We start from the raw sequence: 23,635 nt of genomic DNA, 5'->3' as shown, positions 1-23,635 counted from the left end.
TTTTGCATACAACAAACTCAGCTAGTAGTTCAGTTCCGAGCGTCTTAGTTGCTGACTGAGTATCAAAAAGTTTCATAAGACCACTTTTGAATACAATAATCTCAACTAGTTGATAAAGTCCAAGTACTTTAATTGCTGACTAAGTGTCAAGAATTTAATTGATAAATTGCTAGTTGATAGTTAATAAATTATGCGTGTTTTAGCTTCTGGCTGAGTAGCAGAAATTTAAATAAATGCACTTTTGGCTGCAACGAAATCAGCTAGTTGATAAATTATGAATGTTTTAGTTACCGACTGAACGTAATAAATTCAATGAAAGCGGTTTTGAGTACAACAAACTAAGCTACTTGATTGCTGAGTGGAAAAACATAAATAAAAGCACTTTTGAGTACAATCATCTCAGCTAGTTGGTACATTTCAAGTCCTTTAATTACCGCTGGATATCAAAGATTGTAATATAAACACTTTTGTGTAGAACAAACTCAGCTAGTTGGTATATTCGGGGTGTTTTAGTTGCTGATTGAGTAGTGAAAATGTAATGAAAGTACTTTCGAGTTCAACAAACTTATCTAGATGATAAACTCCGAGTCATTTAGTTACCGGCTGGATATCAAAGATCTAATAAAAGCAGTTTTGACTAAAATAAACTCAGCTACTTGATAAATTCCGCATGTTTTAGTTACTGACTGAGTATCAAGACTCAATAAAAAACAATTTTGCATACAACAAACTCAGCTAGTAGGCAAATTCCAAGTGTATTAGTTACTGAATGAGCATTAAAGGCTTAATAAAAGCATTTTTGAGTACAATAAACTCAAGTAGTTGATAAAATCCGAGTGTTTTATTTGCTGGCTGAGTACCAAAAAAATAAAAAAAACCCTTTTGACAACAAAAAACTCAGCTAGCTTACTTGGTAAATTCCGAGTCTTTTAATTCGTGACAGAGTATCACAAATTAATAAAAAGCAGTTTTGTGTGCAACAAACTCAGCTAGTAGGTAAATTACGAGAGTCTTAATTGCTGACTGAGCATTAAAATTCAATAAAAGCACTTCTGACTACAATAAACTCATGTAGTTGATAAATTTCGAGTGTGTTTTTTTGCTGGCTGAATACCCAAAAAATAATAAAAGTACTTTTGATGACAACAAACTCAGTTACTTGATAAATTTCAAGTCATATAATTGGTTACTGAGTATAAAAAAAACACTTTCATAGAACAAATTCAGCCATTAGGTAAATTTTAAGTGTCTTAGTTGCTGACTGAGTCATAAAAATTTATTGAAAGTATTTCTGACTACAATCAACTGAGAGTTGATAAATTCCGAGTAACAACAAACTCAGCTACTAGGTAAATTCCAAGTCTTCAAATGTTGACTGAGTATCAAAAATTAATAAAAATCACTTTTGACTACAATAAACTCAGGTAGTTGATAAATTCCGACTGTTTGAGTTGCTGGCTGAGTAGCAAAAAAATTTAATAAAAGTACTTTTGACTATAACAAACTCAGCTACTTGATAAATTCCAAATCTTTTAATTGGTGATTGAGCATCAAATACTTAATAAAATCACTTTTGCATAGAACAATCTAAGCTACTAGGTAAATTCCGGGTGTCTTAGCTGCTGACTTTGTATAAAAACTTAATGAAATCACTTTTGACTATAATAAACTGAGGGAGTTAATAAATTTTGAGTGTTTTAGTTGCTGGCAAAATACCAAAAATTAACAAACACACTTTGGCTACAAAAAAAACTCAGCTAGCTGGCAAATTCTGAGTGTTTTAGTTAGCAACACCGCATCAAAAAATTTACTTAAAGCAATTTTGTGTTCAACAATCATTGCTACTTGGTAAATTCTTAGTGTTTTAATTGGTGACTGAGCATCAAAAATCAATAAAAAAAAAACACTTTTGCATAAAAAGAAATCAGGTAGTAGTTAAAGTCCGAGATTCTTAGTTGCTGACTTGGTATAAAAAATTTAATAAAAAGCACTTTTGACTACAATAAACTGAGGGAAACGATAGATTTCGAGTGTTTTAGCTGCTGGCAGAGTAGCGCGTGTCATAAGACCAGTTTCATTCAACCCAAATATAAATTTAAACATATAATTGTCACAGGATTACTGAATAAGTATTAAAATAGCTGGCTATTCCTCTTATTCACTGAATTTCGAATGTATGTTGATCATATCCTGAGAGGAATGTTTGGGTCATTCACCGGATCTAGTGAGCTTTAAATCTATAGAGCCTCAGGCGTACCTGTTGGTATTTGCTATTTTTTTACTTGTTGGCTCCACAATGTCAATATGACTGATATGCTATATGGAGTAAAGGCTTAGAACTGGGCCTCTTCAAAGGTAATAAGCTAGAAATAAAAGAGACATTTGCATATTGCAAATTTTATCCCTATTTTTATGGTTTGGTTCGTATTTTCCAGCCCCCCCCCCTCCAATGGTCTCATGTGCTATTAGGCTACGAGAGAAGTAAAATATTAAATGATGAACACTAATTCAAAACCAGGTTAAAATGGAGAAAAATAAGGAAATATGATTAATCGAAGCTTGGTGCATGGTTATTTTCTTCGTGTAGCCTTGAGCTATATGAGACCACTAGAAGGAGATGTGGATCAATAGTCAAAAATGCAAACCAGTCATGGGAGTAAGCAAAACATTAGGAATGTGAAAATGTGCCTATTTTTGTTCTAGTGTGTTTGCTTCTGAAGAGGCCCAATTCTGTACTTTTACGCCATGCTCAGAAGAACAGTGTAAAATGAGGTAGAACTTTGTGGCACATGCGGCACTCCAAGGATTACACTGTGCTTCATTGAGTGGGCAGCCGCTTGAGCTAGCTTTGTTTAAATTTACAGTTCTTTATTTCTGGTCAATTCCTGGTTCACGAACCAAATAACACCCACCTGGAGGAATATAAGGCATAGTTTATTGCTAAATTGAGATTTAGGGGTGTTGGGGGGCAATTAAATTGGATGTGACTTTGAACACCCAACAAGTAAAAACTTTCTGAATGTAATGAGTGTGATTTTTTTTTTTTTTTTTTTTTTTTTTTTTTTTTTTTTTTTTTTTATAGTCTTCAGTTCAGATAAAAAATTTTCCAACAAATTGTCTGATTTAGCGATACCGACCACTGGTAAAATTAGAAGAACAAAACCATCACATAAAGCCAAAAATTATCAAAATTTGACTCGAAAATTTATACGAAAAACATAATAGGTGGCCTATGTAGACTCATAGGACAGGAAACAGATAGAAAAAAAAAATGCATTCCCTTTTCCTATTCAATATTCTATCCAAATAAGTGTTGTACAATTTGTACTACACAATTTCCAAATTGTGTTAGATTGTTAAACAACATACAAATTATTTTCCGATTCCCAACACCCTGATAATACCAGTTATGGCCGTAGCATATATACAAAAGTTTCGCGATTTTTTTGATAAAACCGTTACTTTTTTTGCCTGTTTCTCACCAATAGTTGCCTCAAAATATCCGGTAGCCATGTCCACTCACCTTTCTGCAGCATCAAGTTGACAACTTTTAGAAACAATTCAGTAATCCAGCATTCATCGTAGATAGAGACTTTAACTTACCCGACAAAAGCGGATTTCAAGTGGTCGATATTCCCACTCATGAAAGTATAAGCATACTAGACCTCATACCAACGAATCTTGAAGTGTTTTACGAACCACCTTTTTCCCTAGGACCACTCACTAAGTCATACCATAACGTTCTCTGGTGGAAAATAGAGCAGGAATCATATACAGAAACCAAAAAAAGTTAAAATAGTTTACAGACACCTGAATGAAAGCTCCATTCAAGTATTTGGCAGGTGGATCACTAACTTTGACTTCGATCCAATCCGTGTTATAACAAATATTGTTGAAAAAGTCATGACTTCATACTTGATTCTGCAACAAATGTACCATGAATTTTTTCCAGTTAAAGAACGCGCGATATATTAGACGGATAAGCCGTGGATGGATACTAATATTAAAAAAAATGATCAAAGAACGCTGCAAACTCCATGCTACAGGAGATATACTGAATGCAAACAAGATGAGGAACAGGGTTCTTTCAGCCCTCCGAGCTTCCCGAAAATGATATGTACGGGAAAAAATAGCACTGCACCTCAAGTCAGATTCTCACAAGTGGCATGCCGCAGTAAAACGGCTTAGTGGGAAAAAGAAAGGAAACGAAGTACGAATCAATAACCCAGACGGTAGTCTGATAAAAGCCTCGGAAGCTAACGAATTCTTTACTCAGATTTGTACTACCCACCCAACCATAAGTGACAAACAAATGTGCGACATTATTAACAATTGTAGTTCAGATGAAATCGTAGAGGTGTCAGAAATGGCAGTTCACTATACAACCGAACGGCTACATAACAACTGTGCCTCATACCCAGGTGAACCCCCCGTGAAATTAATGACCTTTCTCACCTTTCTTAGACAAGCCTATCGCATCAGTGATAGACCAATGTTTCTCAAAACAATCATTTCCGAAGATGTGGAAAGCTGTTCAGTCCTTATCATACCAAAAGTCAAGACCCCCCAGTCCTGTGACCAACTGAGACCAATATCGATAACTCCTAATTCAGCAAAAGTAGCTGAGAGTTATATCTACCGTTCTTTGTTACAGCAAATTGCTCCTGCGATCGATCCGTACCAGTATGGTTGTATACGAGGCAGTAGAACGGCAATATATCTAGTGCGAATGTATCACTTAATCGTCAAGTGGTTGGACATAGTACTGTCGACTTATTTTTAGCGGACTACTGAAAAGTATTCAACCTGATCAAACACATTACCAAATTAACGAATCTAAAAGAAATCGGAGCTAAAACAAATACTAGTATTAGTGAGAGAATTTTTATAGGGGAGAAGGCAATCAGTTTACCCTTCGAATGCAGAAGACACCTGCTCTGAATGGTCAGAACTAAACTGCGGCTGCCCTCAAGGAACAATATTACCTGATCTTTTATTTCTTGCCCTCATCAACCCCATCCTTGCAGAATTTGAAGAGCGTTTCAAAATGTTTATGACTTATCTACACTTCTCAAATATATAGTCGAAAATGCAGTAGCAAAGCAGCAGTCTGACCCGACTTTCTTCACAAAATTCATCAACCAGTGTAAGTCAAATAGTCTACAAGTGAATGGACAGAAATCAAAAGTTTTACGATTTAATTCACTCAAACAAAATATCACAGTCCCAGACATTCCGTTTCCAATTGTTTCCTCTGCAACAATCCTTGGCGTAATATTCACAAGTGACTGCTCATTTAAACTGCACGTGGATAATATTGTGCAAAAAGGTCACTACTCAACCCAGAGTTTAAGAAGTATGCGCAGGTTTGGCTTCTCTGATCGTGAGCTCCTGCTGGCGTATTCAAGCTACATCAGTCCTATCCTCGAGTACTGCTGCTCCGTTTGGGGTCCCCAAGCTAAAAACACGGCTTACATTGCAGCTGAATTAGAAGATGTTCAAAAACTCGCTACTAATATAAACCTCGGACCCAGTTTCAGCAACTACGAAAGTGCCATTGAGCTCTTGAATTTGCCCACCTTATTCGATCAAAGACATGAGCTAATGATGAAATTTATGGAATCACTGTTAACGAATGAGAAACACCAATCCGCATCATTCAGCAGACATACTATGCATTACAACAAACTAGAACCAGTCGAGTGCCGCACGAACAGATTTGCAAAATCCTATTTACCATATTTGCCTTAGTGCATTTAACAAGTGAATTAAAAGTTGTGCCATATTTCTTAAGTGTAGCTTGTAAGTGTAATCTGTCATTGTGAAAGTAGCGTAATTTAGTGATCATTCTTTGAGTACTATGATCGCTATTTTATTGAACAAATACAAATTATCCTGATATCGGTTCCAAGACAACTTGGGATCGTGAATAATGAGCTGGTGGATGAGGCAGCCAAAACTGGGGCGTCACTGAATGAATGCGCATCAGAAACAGTCATAACATTTCACAAAGCTGTTGGAATACGGCAGAGATGAAATAGATCCAAAGAAAATGTAACCAAATTGGTAGAGAATGGTGGGCTAGATTAAACTAAAGAAGCACTCACGAAGTTTAGTCCCACACTGACTAAACACAAACCTTGACTAAAAAAGTCAGAGATAAGAATGGTGACTGAAGCCATAACAAGAATTGGGAATTTTTCGAAGGGACTTGCCAGAATTGGGAGGGTTGATTCACCTGTATGCCCCATTTGCAAGATAACTGTTGAAACTAGGGGGGCATCTGATTGAAGATTTTCCTGCTGGCCTGACTAATGTCTCTGATAAATTTGAATGACTCTCGCTGTCTTTAGTCAGTCAAGTTTCATTGTAATATAAACAATTCAAATTTAACAATTCAAATTCCTTGTTAAAATTTAGTATACAATTGAAGTGCCAAAATAACTCGATAGCAGATAAGAAAAACCCGAAAACAAAAATTATTTTGAGGTACAGCGAGGATTGAAACTAAGGCCACATTTCACTCATAACTACAATAGTTAAGAACATTAAGTCTGAATTAAAAAACATTTTCCTTTGGCGTCTCAAATAATATAAACCTGAAAAAGGAAGAAAAGTTGAATTTTATACTAAATATTTCATATTTATTAACTAATTTCTAACAGTACGCAAAAACAAAAATTGTAAAATAGAAAAAAATCACCGTTGTTTTCACTGGCTTACAGTCTTTTCTTTGTTGTTCATTCCTCCAATGATAAGGTTCAAAACTTCCAACGCGGCAACAGGTATCTTCGTCCCTGAAATACATAGGTACTTTATAATTTCTCAATGTTTGGTGCGACCAATTATTTAGTTTGGGACGGGGTCAGTAGAGTGACTCTGTAAGCTCAGCCAGAGTCGACCTAGCTCTAAATGGGTACCTGACATATTTCACGAAAACATTTAAGAAGGGGTAGCTTTCCTTTAAAGGTGTAGTTGTCTTTGAGAATGAACAGGTTGGTAATATTTGAATTAAAAAAAAAAAGCGTTGTCAAATTTAGTTAATTAGTATTGCGTATTCATTTCCACGGTTCAACATGGCTACACTGAAACAAAAAAATCCGGTTCTGACAGAAAAACTTCATTGTTCTGAATACGCCAAAAATGAAGATCTCAAAAGATGGCAGTAATGAGGCATGAATAGAGCTAAGAGTAGTCCACGGTATATTTTTTATATTATTTTGATGTCCTTAATAGTAATACATAATTTAAAAAAATTATTATATTTTATTTCAAAGTCCTATTTGGTCTTGGCTGTGGTATCTAAGCCGAGCGGTTAGCACGCTAGACCTGAAATCCTTTGTCCGTTAGGCAGGGGTCCCAGTCCGAGCGTCGCTGATTATTTCATTTAGAGCGGGGGTCAGTGGCGTGACTCTATAAGCTTTGCTAGTTTCGACCCAGCTCGAAATGGGTACCTGGAGAAGATAAACAGGAAGGGTGAGCAAAAGAACAGGATGGCTGGGTCCTAAACTCCCATTCCACTTTCTGGTTGAAGGATCATGAAACAAAGACCAGCACCCGCGGTAGGGACTGTAAAGTCCAATGCCGTATTCCTTACCTTTTACCTTTTATCTAAAAAGGCATTAGGTTGAACACCACAAATTGCGAGTATTACAACTGAAGATATGTCTTGGACTTAATGTTATTTTTTCCAGATTCTCATGGTTCTAATATTTCAACGCAGGGTAATTTTCCTATCATCTGACAGTTAGTATTCAACTTTTATCCATTTTTCGAATAAAATTTTTGGAATTTGCTTTGGATGTTTTAAAAACAAGATAAGTTGAAAATTGAATGAAAATCATGGAAAATGGAAAATAAGGTTTCTATTGTTTAAACAAGGCTAGATCATTCTCCGAGAAAAAAACTAAGGAATTCGTAAGGTTCAGTGAATGGATATTTGAAGGTAATGAAAACCAATAAACAGAAACAATTAGCTGCTTTTCATTACTGTTTCTGTGTCTCTTCCATTTTTTTCTGCTCTGTGTTCTTACCAGTTTTTTTTGCTGTTTCCGCTCTTTTAACACATTTTTCCGTGTTTTGACTGCGAAAAAAATTGAGGGGCAGTTTAGCAACTTATTTTGAATCTGTGATACTTGTCATTTAGTAAATTCCGAAGAAAAAATGCTCCCCTGGGAAGATTCATCCAAAATTAAAGCAGTTTAATATTAAAACATCTAAGGATGTCCAATAGGATTTGCACTTCTTGTTAATCTTAGTAAGCAGACAGTTGCCTGGTAGCTCAAATCGACACAATCGAAGCGACGGATTGAATTTTTATTCAAAAAACTGTTGAACAATGAAGTAGGCCAAACATGTAGACAATATTTTCTTCAGGACTAGGCTTTCATGACACGATGAAGTTTAGCATGTTCACTTAAAGCAAACAGGAACAAAAAGCAAATAAACATGTGTTATACTCTGTACATACAACTGCCTATTTTTTATTCAATAGTCTAGTCGGGGCACCATCTTTCAAACGGTCTAAGTATCCGATCTATTCTCAGCATTATAAAATCAACTAGGTGTACCAGGTAGTCCTGGACCAACACTTTACTATTTGCCGCTATAATTATTAAATTGAAAGATCACCAGACTCCTGATCAAGAGGACAGGACTGGGTTACAGATAAACTCTCTGAGGCTAACTGCGAACAAAATAAGGAATTTAAGCATTGCCAGCCTAGCAGCAAATATTATTAAGACATTTAAGGAGAGTTTCTGCGCTCAAAAGCAAGAAATGAATATCAAGAAAAATAGTAATGATCCACCAGAATTTTGAAGTGGCTACCTTTATACTCACTCGGAGTGAAATGAATATGCATGCTCGATTCTTTCAGGGCCTGCAACTTCAATACCCAGTGACATTGTATTTAGCACTAATAGGTTCTATACCCGGAAAGAGTGTTCACGAAGAACTGCAAAGTCACTTGCAACTCGAATATTTTAAAGTAATAAGTTTTATTTCATGTCGTCTTTTTTACTTTTTAATCTTTTTTATTAATCTATATCAGTAAAAGCCACCAAAAACGTCAGATTTTTCAGAAGTGCAGCGTTTGTATTTTTTGAAAGTAGTTTTCTGTTTGTGAATAAAGAAACTTAACCTTTACGCTAGCAAACCTACAAAAACACCTGAAAATATAGAGATATTTGTTAAGACGGATGTTTTATTTTTGTAAAATCAGGTTGTTCCTATTTTGTCGTAGAATAAAACCGGGAAAATGGAAATCGATTTCGGCCTCTTTCCCTCGTTACTTTTTTTATTCGATTTGTTAATTACTGTTTTTTACCCTTACTGTTTTGGGCAAAAACAGATACGGTGTTTCTTCTACTATTTTCTCAAATGGCTAAATAGCTACAAGTCAGTATATATCAAAAAAATATTTAACAGCCAGCAACAATCATCTTATTCTTAATTAATTTAATAAATCCACCCTAATGACACTATTCTCAATTAGTTTATATCGGGAGAAAGACCTGGTCGAATTTTCGTGCAGATTTTTTGTTTCTTTGGAATAACCCCAAATCCCGCGAAAATCAGAGTATAGCCTTTCTCAATATGACACGAGGATAACATAAAGGACGCCACTAAACAAAGAAAAATCACAATTACCTGGACCAAAGATGGCACAAGCACCAGATTTGTAAACGAAATCATAGTCTTGCGGAGGAATGACGCCACCAACAATAATCAAAATATCTGGTCGTCCCATTTGCCTGAGTGATTTCGATAGTTCAGGTACAAGTGATTTATGCCCTGCAGCGAGAGATGACACACCAACCACGTGAACATCGGCATCAATTGCTTGCTGAGCAACTTCAGCTGGAGTCTGAAACACGTTAAAGTTAACTTAAATTACCTAAGAAATCCCTCATTCAAAAAATTGTTCTTAAATGATAATTGTGCCTCGAAGATTAATTTTATGCAAGGATTTAAGAATTTATTCTCAGATTTTTAACTATCCCTGCATTTCTCCGGCTCTTTCCATATTTTAACGAATAGAAACCGAGTTCTCAAAGTCTCCCTGAAAACTAACGTTTTGTGAATACATGAACGTTTACACAAAATAAAAATCGTTAAGAGATTTTGGAGAACCCAAGAAATTTAGGGAAATCCTGGAAATTCGGGTTATAGTCAAAGCACCGCTTATGATTGATAGATCTGGCTTAAACTTTGGATTGCATTATAATAGCGATAGATTAGTCTCCTCTATTTATTTTTCTTATTTTTCCTTCTGTCTGAAGATCTTAGTGTTGCTTTCAAAATCTCTTCTCCGTTGGTTGGGATTATGATTTTGCGGTAATTATTTTTATTAGTAAATGTTTTACGTTCAATCTAGAAAAACAAAACAAGAACAGCTTTTCTTCTATTAAGTTGATTTTTTTTTCTTGTAATCTTCAACATTCCTTAATCTTACTCTAAATTCTTTCAATCTTATACTAATTACTGTCTTTATTGCAAAGTATCTCTCAGAGAGTTTTAGCTTCTGGCAGCACGAGGCGGAAAGAGCGAGACCCCTAGTACCCACGATTTACAGTTGCGGTGCAACATTGCAACAATACCTTACGGTGGAAATCTTGCATGTTCTATTTAGTGTTGTTCGTTTACCGTTGAATTAGAATTACCCAGAAATAAGTTTTAAGTTTTCTCTGCATAAAGCAAAAATAAATCGTATCAACGGAAGAAGTATTAAGATCTACACCATCGGTTTCGATTAACTACTTATTTCGGTTTACGCATGTCTTGATCACTTTCCTGGGAACACTTAAACTCTGCTCCCTATTTCTTCGCGGCACTCATTGAAGGAGAAGAGTCCCATTGAGAGTCAATCAATTTTAAAGTATATAAACTGAATCTAACTCAGGTGAAGCTACAGCAAACTGCATAGCAGAATAGCTTGAAAATTCACAAGGAGTCTATTCACAGCTGCTGTAGCAAACCAAGATTAAAAATCATGCGAATAGCGACCCTGTCTACAGGCAAGGTCGGCGACATTTCAGTGTAACAGAAAGATAACAGATAAAAGAAAGTATCCCGAAGAGTTGCTGCTTTGTATGTGCAACGAAGATGCAAAACTACAGTTAAAGTTAATATAATTTTCCAAGACATAATATATCTTTTATAAAATAGTGTACAATCTACGTATATCATAAAATATGATTTTATATAATTTTGTAATAGTTTCTTAAATATAAATAATTAATGTGATGATGATTAATAAGTTAACTCTGTTTTGTTTGTTTGCTTTCTTTGTAGGGAGGAGGGGGAGGGGGTTGGTTCAGGGAACGATAGATTTTCCTCGATGACATTTCAATTGGTAAAACAATAAGAATCTAAATTGATATTTGGCAGCAGAAGGTCTTTTACCTAAATGATAGAAAGCGAAATTATAAGACTATTAACTAATAAGTATCTTACTTTTCAATTTTGTTAATGTTCATAAGCCTTTTAACTGAATTTTCAATGGTTATAATATAGTCAATATTTTCAAGTAAGGGTTAAAATTCTGCGTACTAAAAGCGAATTTTTATCTTAATTAATTTTCAGATTCCTAATTCTGATTGGTACCTGGTCCTCGATCCAAATTTTTGGAGTCAATTTCACAATGAAACAACTTAGCAGCTCAATCAATAACTAGCAAAAACCGTTTTACCAAAAGTTTTTTTTAAATATTAACCTTGCCAAAAATCTTTTCTATTAGAGCGACAACAATACAGTAGGAAATCACGAACGTAACTGAACATTAAGATGCCTTATATATTCGTAGAAATATACCTGAAACAGAGGTCCAACATCGACATCAAAACCTAGATCAGCAAAACCAGTAGCAATGACCTTCGCCCCTCGATCATGTCCATCTTGTCCCATCTTTGCAACGAGGATTCGAGGTCTTCGACCCTCAATTGCCACAAATTCGTCAACCTAAGTTAAATATAGATTTAACAATAAATACAGCCGAGAAGTATGGCACCAAGAAGAAAAGATTCTTTGGCACAAAAAAAAGGAATTTAATGTTAAACAGGTAATCTTATTCCTGACCAGCAAATTCACTTAAAAACAACTGAGCGGAAGGATTATCTTCAAAACTCAGGAAATAGACGAAGAGTTCTCAACGTTTCTTCACTTTGCGTCAAATCTTATTGGCGTTTTCTTGCATTTCTAAGCTTCATGATTGCTTTTATGTCTTAATACTTTCTTTTTATTACTTTTTATTTCAACGTAAAATTTTAGTTCAAAAGGAGTTTTGATGGCAAGACCTTGTCTTCGCAGACCTGTTATTTGATATATTTTTTTCTTTTAGTTGAATGAATGTTCTTTATTACCTATCTATAAACAAAAAAAGGAAACGATGCAGTACAATAAAAGAAAGGAAAACAAAACAAACATGCCATGAGGATATACACAAATTACTGATAATACCAAATTTTAGATCGTGTGCCCTTCCATGAGTGAGAAGAGGACTGGTTACACAGTTTCTGAAACTGTTCATCCTTGGCCTGAACCGGTTCCACCACACCAAAACTGTTAACGATGTACCTATTCTTGAACCACCGAGGGGCCTGAAGCAAAAACTTCGCGTACTTAAACCAGCACTTCGCAATACTCGACTATCAGATTTAGTAAAAATGTCCCAAAACGGGGATCAAATATAGAATATGAGGGAGAGCCACACTATCATATATTCAAGAAAGGGCTTTCCATTCCATATTATCTGCGATGTAGCCACACTAGTATAAGCAACTCTAAGTTTGCGTTCAGCATTCCGAAGCAAGAGCTTTCGTGTATTCTTAATCGAAGATCCAATTGGAAGACATAAATATGTTAGCACATTGGTGGGTGCCACCTCACTATCACCTAGACAGACACTACCGGGCACATAACTACCGTGTAAAATACAGAAGAAGACTTGGAACTTAACAGCATTCATACTTAGTCCTATTTGAAGATATCTATCAGATGGGTTATCAAAACTCCGTTGAAGACTAGCTATTGACTGGCACGGATTTAATAGATTGTCCGCGTAACAAACCACTGATGTATCCTTCCCTTTTGAAATGCAACTAATAGGTAGGCTAATCTGCGCATGAAGAGACGCGCTGTTACAGATAATCGGTGATGGATCCTTGCTTTATTCCGAAGAATACATCCATTGAAATTAGATTAATATACTATCAAGCTGATGATATAAACTGTCCCTGATCTTACTTGGTTTTATTTCACCAAGAAATTCAATTTTTTTTAGTCTAAGATAATTACATTTCTAAAGTTTTAAGAGAAAACAACACATTACTAAGAATAAATTATCTACTAGTATGCCAAAAAATTGGGTAGGTACAGGACGACTTCCCTGTATAAAATATGAAAACTCTAGCTGTTTATTTTCTAATTGTTATAATCGATGTTCGAAATCGTAACAGTAAGATAGTCTCAATTTAGCTCCGTATAATTTTCGAAGCACATAACAAATTTAACCATTACAAACTTGTAACGTAACAGAAGAGTAGCTCTAATCTCTTCCATATTATGTTCCTTGAGTATGACAATAGCCCTCAGACTTCCTTCGGATATTCTGCCCTTGAGAGTATAAAAAAAAATTAGCAAGCTAGGTCAGAAACATAAGCTTCCCATCCCGAATCAGCCCTTAGACGGACCCCAAGACCTCTAAAGTTTCCTTTCAAACAATTCCAGAACAGGTTCGAACAATGAATTCTGACTCCATTTCTTAGGGGAAACCACTGCTAACACTCTCCAACGAGTCACAGAGGATATACGGAGACACTGGCTACCCTTGCACAACTTAAATAATGCTCATTTGGACCAAGTAATAGTTTCTCGCAGCTAGCTGAGCTCTAACTTTTAGGGCTTCCTAAGTGGCCTGGGCAATGTTCACGGCAAATTGACTTTTCTACGACACTGAAAGTATGCTTTTGCGGGACAACGAGAATTTAACCTCCATTTCAGTAAATGGTGTACAAATTGACGCAATTCTTTCTTCTTTTTGGCATAAAAAATCGGCCTGAGTTACAACCATAAGTGACTATGAAGGATATCACTTAGCTTTTAATCCTGAGTTTAATCCTGACTCAGGAAAATTCTTGTTTATTCTAGTTTTTGGATGAATGGAGATGTGTTATTTTTTACACATTTATAACAATATGTCGCTGCTTAAAAAGGCAAATAGTTTATTTTTGATATATCTGTTCCAAGTAACTTATGGCAGGTTTAACTTCCAAGATGCAAGCACAACTATTCATAATATCTATAAGATAAGGACATTTACAACATAGTCAATTTAGCAACTCAACATATAAATGGAGATAAAAACACTAGGAAAGTCAGCAGCGATGGTGTCAATAGCTTGTTAAAGTTTTCTTTTGTTTACTAATCTCTTAAAATAATTGTAACTATAAACATAGCGCCAATTTTTAATCAATCTGCCGAGTTGCAGCCCTTCGTTTTAAGGGAAACAAGCTGGAGAAACGGCGACACTGACACGACTTGTTCTGGTTATGCGTATCATTGTATTTTATACTCTATTTTTGGGAATATCTCTTCTTTAAATGAGGGCCGAAGTTAAATTGACAAAATTATACCATGATGTGATCAATCTGCAGAATTACAATCCTCTCCCGATGATATCAGGCTGGGGAAACTGTGACACAGGTATGATTCGCCATCGTTTAACGTAGTATGCCATTTTCAAATTCTGGTTCTGGTGATAGCTTTTTCTTAAGTGATGCGTTGAAGATCATTTAGATCAATCTAATGTAATTTCGCTTTAATTTATTTCTCTCGGTATGCGTCTTCCAAATCTAAAGAGGGATACCGAACAAAGTGGCAATTTTTCGGTTCTATGCTGACGCCTTGGGGTCTTTGTTCGTCAATTAAGTCTTTTAAGACAAATAGCGTTTCGATGCTCTATATCCTATCATTAGTTTCTATGAGACGCTTCTCTATTATGGCAATAAAAAATTTCGAATATAGGGTAAAACGACTGAATTGAATGAGGATGGCTAAAGTTGATATAATCTTATATACATCTTGTCTATAAATTGAAGATGGTCGTGGATTCCTGATTCTTGAGCTTAAATCTTAGGTTGCAGATTTGAGTCACCCTAGCATAGCGGATTTGCAGACTGGACTTGCAATACTCTGCCCTTCAGGTACACTTCAGGAGTCTTACCTTAGGGTGTAGGGTCAGTGATGTTTTTTTTTATAATTTCTTTAATAGCGCTGAAGAAGGGATTTCCACAGGAAATTTTCGTCTCCGACGTCCACTATTTTTGTTGGCCTTAAAAAAAAATTTTGACCTCCATTTCTTCAAATTTTATTTGGTTATGACAGGTCAATGTGGTTTAAAGAGTTACCTAACGCTCTTTTTAACCAAGAATTTAGTGTTAGTGAGCGGGTGATTATTCAATGGGTGCTATTGGTCTTAAGCGATTCAAATTTTACAGACTTTTCATGTCGAAAGACTAGATCACTTGAAAATTTTAAAGAATGTATCTTCAGAAATACTAGCAATTTCAGAGGTTGACAGAGAATGACATATTGTTAATTAAAGAAAAGATTATTTCTAATTCTAAATGTTGAATTTGTTTTTCATTAAGTTTAATTTGCTGTAATAATTTCGATGCATTCAACCTAGCCATGGGTAAACAGAACGGATGCAATTTCAAAATACAAATTGAAAAACAAGCTGGGTAATGTTCCTGTTGCTTTTCTTTATTACTTAGAGAATTTTCTAGTTCATAGAAGGATATTGGAAATACCTAACTATATTTAGCAGCTTACTTAAACCCTAAGCCAGAGAGATGGAAGTTATAATCAATAATTCATAATCTCTTGTAGTTTAATACAAGACAATAATCAATGGGTGCAACTGCAGGGAACAACGCTTATGGTACCTGAGGTTCCATTCCAGACAGAATCCCTGTCGAGTTGGTACCCTGCTGCTTGGTGAATCGTCAATGATTTCCTGATCCTTCAAAAATTGACCGCCTTTTTCATTATTAAGTCAAAACATTGGAACTGGCTTCAAACGAACATAGCTCACACTGATCAGCAAACCCCAATTGAAAATAACTTTCAGATAGAGGAGTTATAGAACCCTATGCGATACGAAAAAAAAGTCAGGTAATCAAATGGTTCAAATAAGATAATGGTATTTTTGATAATAAATCAAACTATCTATTCATTATTGTAACCCCAAAAGGATTTTCATTCAGAAACTGGTAAATAGTAGAAAATGAGTTAAAGTATAGTAGTACGACTAGTTCGCTTATAACGCAAGATACTTGCCTTCTTTGAAACAACATCAAGTTCTGTTTGATTTGCGTATTCAGCCTTGTAAGCACCAGAAACTAATCGATCACTAGCTACATGTCTTCCATAAACCTGAAACCATTCTTTTGCTATTAATAAAAATAGACGTCATGCACTACACCATGATGAAATTGGAAATTATACATAAGGATACATTGATCAGTATGCCCAAACACAGAAAAAGAAGAAGAATTGAAGGAGAGATAAAAACATAGACTAGATGTTGATTAGAAATCAAGCTTTCTTTGATGATTTCAACTTATGGATACTGTCGAATCAAAGATAATAATCAAAATACAGACAAGTATGACACAAGTCAAAAGGGGTTGTAAGATTTACAAATCCATGGTCTGAACAGACTTGTTTGATAATTGTAAGAACTTTACTGGCTTTTCAAAAATTAGCTACTAAACGGAAGACGGAGAGGAGAGAAAAGTATGAAACTGGGTATAGAACACCAATTTCTCTTAAATCGAAAGATTAGTCAAGAGAATTTCCAAATACGTCGAAGCTTTTTAGTTTCAGAGTTGATTCCACGCGTTGCAATCCGTAAATGAGTTCATTTTAATGTGATTTAAATTGTAAAATATACGATTCTGCCTGAAACACAAAATAAATTTAAAGGGTATCAATTCACAAGTATATTCATATTTTCACTATTTTGTAGGACTATTTTTTTTAGTGTGCTGTGTCTCTTTTTTTTTCTTTCACATTTTTGTCTTGTGTATAATTTAGAAAGTACCATTGAATTGCATTTTTTACGTCTCCTCGTTTATCAAACTTACTGCTCTTTTCAAGGGGGCAGGCAATCTTTTTAGGCGCTTTCATATTAAAAGAAAAGAATCGGTAACCATAAGTTTGCTTTAATTTTAAAAATAATAATAAATAAAATCTCACAATAAAAACATTAATCAAAAGTCAAAGTGCCTTTTCACATTAAAGAAATAAAGCAGAAATACGAAAGATTTCTTCTATTTATATAAAGTCGACCGATTGAAAATCATATCCCAAAGTTTAACTAAACTTCAAAATAAAAAAAAAATGTAGTCAAAACTATAAAAGTGCGCTTAGTCAGTTGTTTTACATTAGCAGAAACAAAACAGAAACCATAAAATTGTGATTTTTTAGGAAAAAAGCTTAGGGCAATGAAAAAAAATCCCTCGGACAAAAAATACTCACAGTAATTTTTTACTTTCTGGGAGAGGACGGAGGGGAGGATCTAACCTCCCATTGTTGGGTTGTGTTTTTCATTCTACCATAATTTCCATTCTAGTGTCCTAAAAGCCCATTTTCTAATTTAATATTTTCAATTACAAATGCTCTTGTTCAGCAAGTGGAATAAAAGCTATGTGATAAGACCAATGTTGTCATTATACTTCAGTGTACTATATTTTACAATAAATTATGCTTAGAGGGTTTACTGGACTACAGTTTCAGTACTGTTCTTACAGATTTTTCAGGTTATTACAGAATATAGTTGAATCATCAAAATAGCATAAAGTTAGTACTAAGACGCTGAATGCAAACACCTGTACAAATTATTAAAAGGTATACCTGAGAACGAGTTCAGAAGAAAAATCAGCGAATACCAATGTTAAACAGAGAGTAACAATATGAAACAGAAGAAGCAAACGGATTCATAAGTCATTTTAAAATAAGTAATAAAATACTATTCTTTGCACGTCATTAGAAACCCTTTGCTAGTTTTTGCTATTAAGAATCTTACACCTCATAGTCGACATAGCACGGTAAGGCTCTAGATCAAGTCCTTTAGTTCTTTGTTCACTGAGACTTATATAGTAGTGGATTCAGGGATAGTCTTTAAACCGAAGGAGATGTTAATGGGAGTCAAAGATGAAGAATTTAAGTCCAAATTTAGTAGCTGACAGTGACACTTGGATTCGAGTGATGTGAAATTGAGATTCTTCCTCTTAATTCTTCGGAAACTAGTAAAAAAAAGAAAAGAGAAAGGAGCCCTTTCTATTCCTTTTATCGATGATCACTATCTACAAAAATGTTCATTAACTCTAAGAAGATACAGATGTTCACACAACAATAATATTAAATTGTCACAGTAATTAAGTTATCAAGGGAATCGATTTTAGTTGCTATGACCACCAATTATTGTGTTGAAAAAAGGGCAGCTATGCATCTTTTTTCACCCATTTTTTCCCTGCATTAAAGAAACAATCGTTTAAATTGTTGTTTTGATTGTTTTCAAAGCAACCGCCATGGAAGATGCAATTCTGTGGAATCCCAACGGCAATTAAAGTTTCTATTTAACACAGTTCACAAACGTTGCCTATTCCAACGCTTTTTTGGTGTGAACTTAGGGTAAAAGAAGCAATCCTCAGATTATGTGTAGTCCTACCTTTTCCATTGCTTGTGTAATTTCACCAACAGTGCATCTCGCATGAGCTGCATCAATTGCCAGGGCAAGAAGGTTGCCATCTTTTCCTTCTGCTGCTTTTGTTAGAGCATCAAGGGTTTCCTGGACGCGCTGTGAATCACGAGTGCTTCTGATCCTTTCAAGTTTTTCCACTTGCTTTCTTCTCACTTCATTGTTATCAATTGATAACACTTCTACACCGTCCTCTTGATCTCTCCTGTATTTATTTACTCCAACAATTACCTCTAAAAAATATAACGAACTATTAGAAATTATGAAATGAAGAAACTAACAAAACAATCAGTATGGGAGACACACAGACAGTTTTTTTCTTTAGGGGGGGGGGTTATAAAAGAGTTACGCTGGTTGAAAAGGAAATTCTTCCATCGCTTCCTTCCTCTTTCAACATTTTAAGTAAATACGACTGACCGTTGAGGGTTAAGTGCGATTTGAAATTATAAAGTGCCAATTCTTCATAATAGTTCAAAGGTGATGTTTTTTAGTGTATCCTTGAAATAAAGTGTTATGCATTAATTGGCAAACGTATTCAGCGTTTTTTCAACTTAAAAAGACACGTTCGTGGTAATTTATTCCGAAATGGGGACAAGGATTTGGACAGGGCTCAAATTAAGAAAAAACACATAAATACTATAAAAGGGCTCTATAAAGTCTTAAGATTGCAGAAAGCGACCCGGTTCCAAACGTTCCTCCTCAACGGCAGGCTCGTCTCCAAATATTTCTTAAGAGAACACAAGCGCCATTAAGTTGTCAAGCATATATTGTTACGCCTAATAATGCCTTTAGATTTTCGAAAGTATTTCACTTAATGGGGAGAAACCGCGACTTTTTTTTATGATTAATTTTTATATATAATAGGTAGCCTTCGTTTGTATTATACCTCCCTCTTAGCTAGATTTTAAAAATTTGTATTAGTCTATTTTGTGTGCTAAACAAAAATCTTGAATCATGTACGCCCCAAACACGATTAATGAACGAGCGTAACAACTGTCATTTTAGCAAACGTATTCTCAATTACGTAAAAAGAACAAGCTTGGCCTGATTGGCTTTCTGGTCAAGTTCTTTCTAGACTATATATTTTTACTATTAGTGCCCATTAAAATCAGAAAACATTTAAAGAGAATCACGATTTAACTTTTTCACATTATTCACAAATGTAATGAAAGGAAATATTAGAGGTGGAGGGATTTAGACACCTGTTGTTTCCTCCTATTTTCCCATACGTACCCCTGAAAGGAGCTGACTGCTCATTCTCCTTAGCGTTCATTATATGAATATATATATATATATATATATATATATATATATATATATATATATATATATATATATATATATATATATATATATATATATATATATATATATATATATATATATATATATGATAAACAGGAATTTTAAGGAGGCGAATAAAATATAAGAGCATACCCCAACCTGATACATAGATGGAATAGCTAAATTGGACTGTCATTGTTTTCGTAATCATTTTTTTTTGCGAAGGGGGGGGGCTTCCCCCTTACCCAGGTTACACCTACTTGTTGTCAGGATAACATATCTTTAGGATACACGCAAATCTCTCCCAGTTTTATTATCTAAGTTTCAGAAATCAAGCATTAAAGCCTTTTAGGAAATGGCAACTTAAATCATAAACAATATTACCAATGTTAAAGAAGAACTCAAACCAAAAAGCCTATGGGAATAATGCACACAAAACTCCCTTTTTTTTAATATTTTCAGAAATGTGGCAAACCAAAGTCAAGTCTTACCTGAACCACTATCAATCATTGCTTGTCTTTTGGCCGCACATTCTTCGATTTTCAGTTTGGGCCAGCCAGATGCAGTCGCTTTTACCATACCTCCCATTTTTTCAACCTCATCAATGATCTGATTCGCTTTGACATATACTTCTTCTGTCAAAGTTTCCATCATGTAAGATCCTGCCCATGGGTCGATAACCTTAAACGTTTATATTATTTCTGAGATTTTCGAGTCTTGAATAGTAAGATTTAAGGGCATGTTGATACTAAAAATGACAAACATAAAAAATTTCATTTTCACAAAATTCTACATTTTCTAGTTTTTTAAATAGTGCCAAACAGTAAAAAGTTCTGTTTTCTTTTCTCAAATATCGCTTGCTACTTTCGTTAATTAGCAACATGATCATAATTTCCAACATGATACTATTAAATAGTATTTCTCAGCCAATTTTTCATCCTGTATCAGTCTTTATTGGTATATCATTTATTTGGTTCATGGTACCTTCAAGAAAACAAAAAAAAATAGAAAAGGAGTTGTTTCATTTCTCCCCTATAACAACTTTGAATAATCAATTATTATAACATTTGAAAATAAATAGATTGAATTAAAACCTTTATTCCTCCTAGGTAACAAAAGCACTAATATCATAACCGATTTAACGTAACTCAGATTTGCTTATAAAAGATCAAAAAATCAGTCTTCTTTTAGCAAAAATAATAAAAGTAATAACATAAAAATAAGGTTAAAACATAACCTTACCTTAGGAATACCAGTCTCTTCCTGAAGGATGATTTGAGTGTTTCTCGCTAATCTTGCTGAGAATCTAGACGGCAAAGCTAGAGCTTCGTCAAATGAATTAGTATGTAGTGACTGAGTGCCGCCAAAAATAGCAGCCATGGCTTCAATTGTTGTCCTCATTATATTATTATATGGATCTTGCTCAGTGAGTGACCATCCAGATGTTTGACAGTGAGTGCGAAGAAGCAACGACTTTGCATTCTTTGGGTTAAAATGATGCTTCACACGATCTGCCCAGAGTCGCCGTGCTGCACGAAGCTTCGCTATTTCCTGTTGAATATTAGGCAGAATTAAACACAGAACCGTTCAAGTATTAAAATTAGAATTTTCGAAAACTACTAAAAATGAAATGAAGTCTACATGGAGAGATTGAAAGTCTAAATAACAACTTTTTCAGCTAATAGACCGAGCTCCCAAATCAGTTAAATTTGAAACACAGCTATGTTGGCCAGCTTGTACAAACATGTCACGATTTTGTTTTTAATTCCAATGTTTTTATTATTTTCTAAATGAAAATATCCAGTCTTACAGAATTTTCAAAAACGATATGTTTTTTAAGCTTTGTAATTTTCCGAAAATGTATATAAAATAGCCATAAAAAATTGTATGCTTGGCAGATCGTATATTAAGATCTGACTAAGATTGAAGCCTTTTTCTCTGTGTAAACTAGCCAGTGTATTTTTCTCAGTAGCTCGAGCAACTTTGATAAGTGGTGCAAATTTGTGTTATTCATGATTGTGAAAGCATAAAAATAGAGGGTGAGCCGGCGAAGCAGTTCGCTCGCTTCTGTTCCATCTCACAGGTATGACTTGTGACTTAACTGAGTGGTCTATCCAGCATTTATAAAAGGGGGTTGGGATTAAATTTTTGGAAAATACAGAAATTTCTAGTGCTAACTTCTAATCAACACTGCAACAGGAAAATAGCCGGAATTTCATATATAGTGGGATCCACGAAGCGTGGGACTATTTTAAATTTTCCACAAAATGTTTTACCACAAAGGGACAACCTAATAGTTTTAGCACAGATTATCTATTCGGTTTCAAAACTTTTTTCTTCTTGGTAAGAGAAAACATTCCCTTAAATTTTTACTCTTTTACATTCTTTTGTCTGGGCCATAAAGACGTCCTTTGAAATCTGATGTAGGACCTTTGTTTTTCTTCTAACAACTGGTGGAATAGCTCTTTCCAAGAAAATACCAAACGTCTGATAACAATTATTTGTCGTGAAATTCTAGTGAGTTTTCAGAAAATTGAAGGACATCAAAAGAAATGTATTTGTATTTTAAGAAGAATATAAAGCAATGCTTGTTGTTATTATTGTTTTGAACATTCTGTCATGAACTTGCAAATTAGGTAAAACTTCTCATCAGAAACCATTTTTATGACTCATTAAGTTGACCCTCACGATTCTTTTCATTATCTTTCCAATTTCGGGTTACGTGCAAGTTTGGCATAAAACTTAGAATGATTCAGAATTGTATGAAGATTATTTTAAATTATTGAATCATTCTATTTACTAAGTTGCTTGTCAGTTTCTAATCAAACTTTGTTTTGTCCTGGGCATGCTTGGAGCCAGAAGGAGAGGGGTATGGCCCCTCAGTAGATCCGCCAATGGCCTAGCTTCCATATTTTTCTGTGGCTTAATTATTTAGCTTTAACATGACATCACTATGGGACTGAAATATCAATACGAAGCGCCAAATTTCCTAATCAAATGTCATCATGTTATGGCATTGTTCAAATAAAACTTATTTTTACCTTGATTATCCTTATAAATTCATTCTTTGTTTTTCTTTCCATTCTCATACCAATGTTATCTTTACCTTTTGCATTATTATAGCCAGACCAATTATTTTCCTTTTTCTTTTTTATCTCTTCAATGTATTGCATTCTCCTTGATTCCCTAGACGCTCGATTCATCTAATTTCTTTTCCTGTTCTCCAGGCTGTGAATACCGATGCCATACGCGTGCCTACCAACCCATGAAAAAATCTGATGTCACTTGTGTTTCTTCTGATTTCTATGTTCTTCAGAGGAGCAGCATCCCGGTCCAGCTTTGTCTAATGGTTGAAATAGGAGATGATCATACCGTATAAATTTCTCTACAATGGTTTCGACTGATGACTCTTAAATTAAAGCTTTTTGAAACACATAAAAATCGTGTCCTGAGGTTGAACTAACAGTATGTCTATGAATTCATTTTTTGTTTTATTTTTTTAAGGTTATAGTTTATGTCCACAGGCTTCTAAAAACGACTAATTAATGTGTTTAATTTTTCTACTTAGAAAACCGGAATTTGACG

At 34.7% G+C, this 23,635-nt stretch overlaps 1 protein-coding gene across 1 annotated transcript in view; it reads right to left on the bottom strand.

The window, feature by feature from the left end:
• Positions 1–6,622: 6,622 nt before the first annotated feature.
• Positions 6,623–23,635, bottom strand: part of LOC136031429 (methylmalonyl-CoA mutase, mitochondrial-like) — a 49,105-nt gene continuing 32,092 nt past the window's right edge. Inside the window, exons 6-12 of the mRNA XM_065711002.1 lie at positions 21,293–21,601; positions 20,542–20,731; positions 18,737–18,999; positions 16,342–16,437; positions 11,815–11,961; positions 9,652–9,868; positions 6,623–6,797 (exon numbers count right to left, since the gene is read on the bottom strand). Coding sequence (XP_065567074.1) covers positions 6,712–6,797; positions 9,652–9,868; positions 11,815–11,961; positions 16,342–16,437; positions 18,737–18,999; positions 20,542–20,731; positions 21,293–21,601 — 1,308 coding nt within the window. The 3' untranslated portion in view covers positions 6,623–6,711. The remainder of the gene's footprint in view (positions 6,798–9,651; positions 9,869–11,814; positions 11,962–16,341; positions 16,438–18,736; positions 19,000–20,541; positions 20,732–21,292; positions 21,602–23,635) is intronic.

Source organism: Artemia franciscana, chromosome 1 (genome assembly GCF_032884065.1).
Source record: "Artemia franciscana chromosome 1, ASM3288406v1, whole genome shotgun sequence".
In the NCBI taxonomy this organism is placed as follows: Eukaryota; Metazoa; Arthropoda; class Branchiopoda; order Anostraca; family Artemiidae; genus Artemia; species Artemia franciscana.
This window is presented reverse-complemented; position numbering and strand designations above follow the sequence as displayed.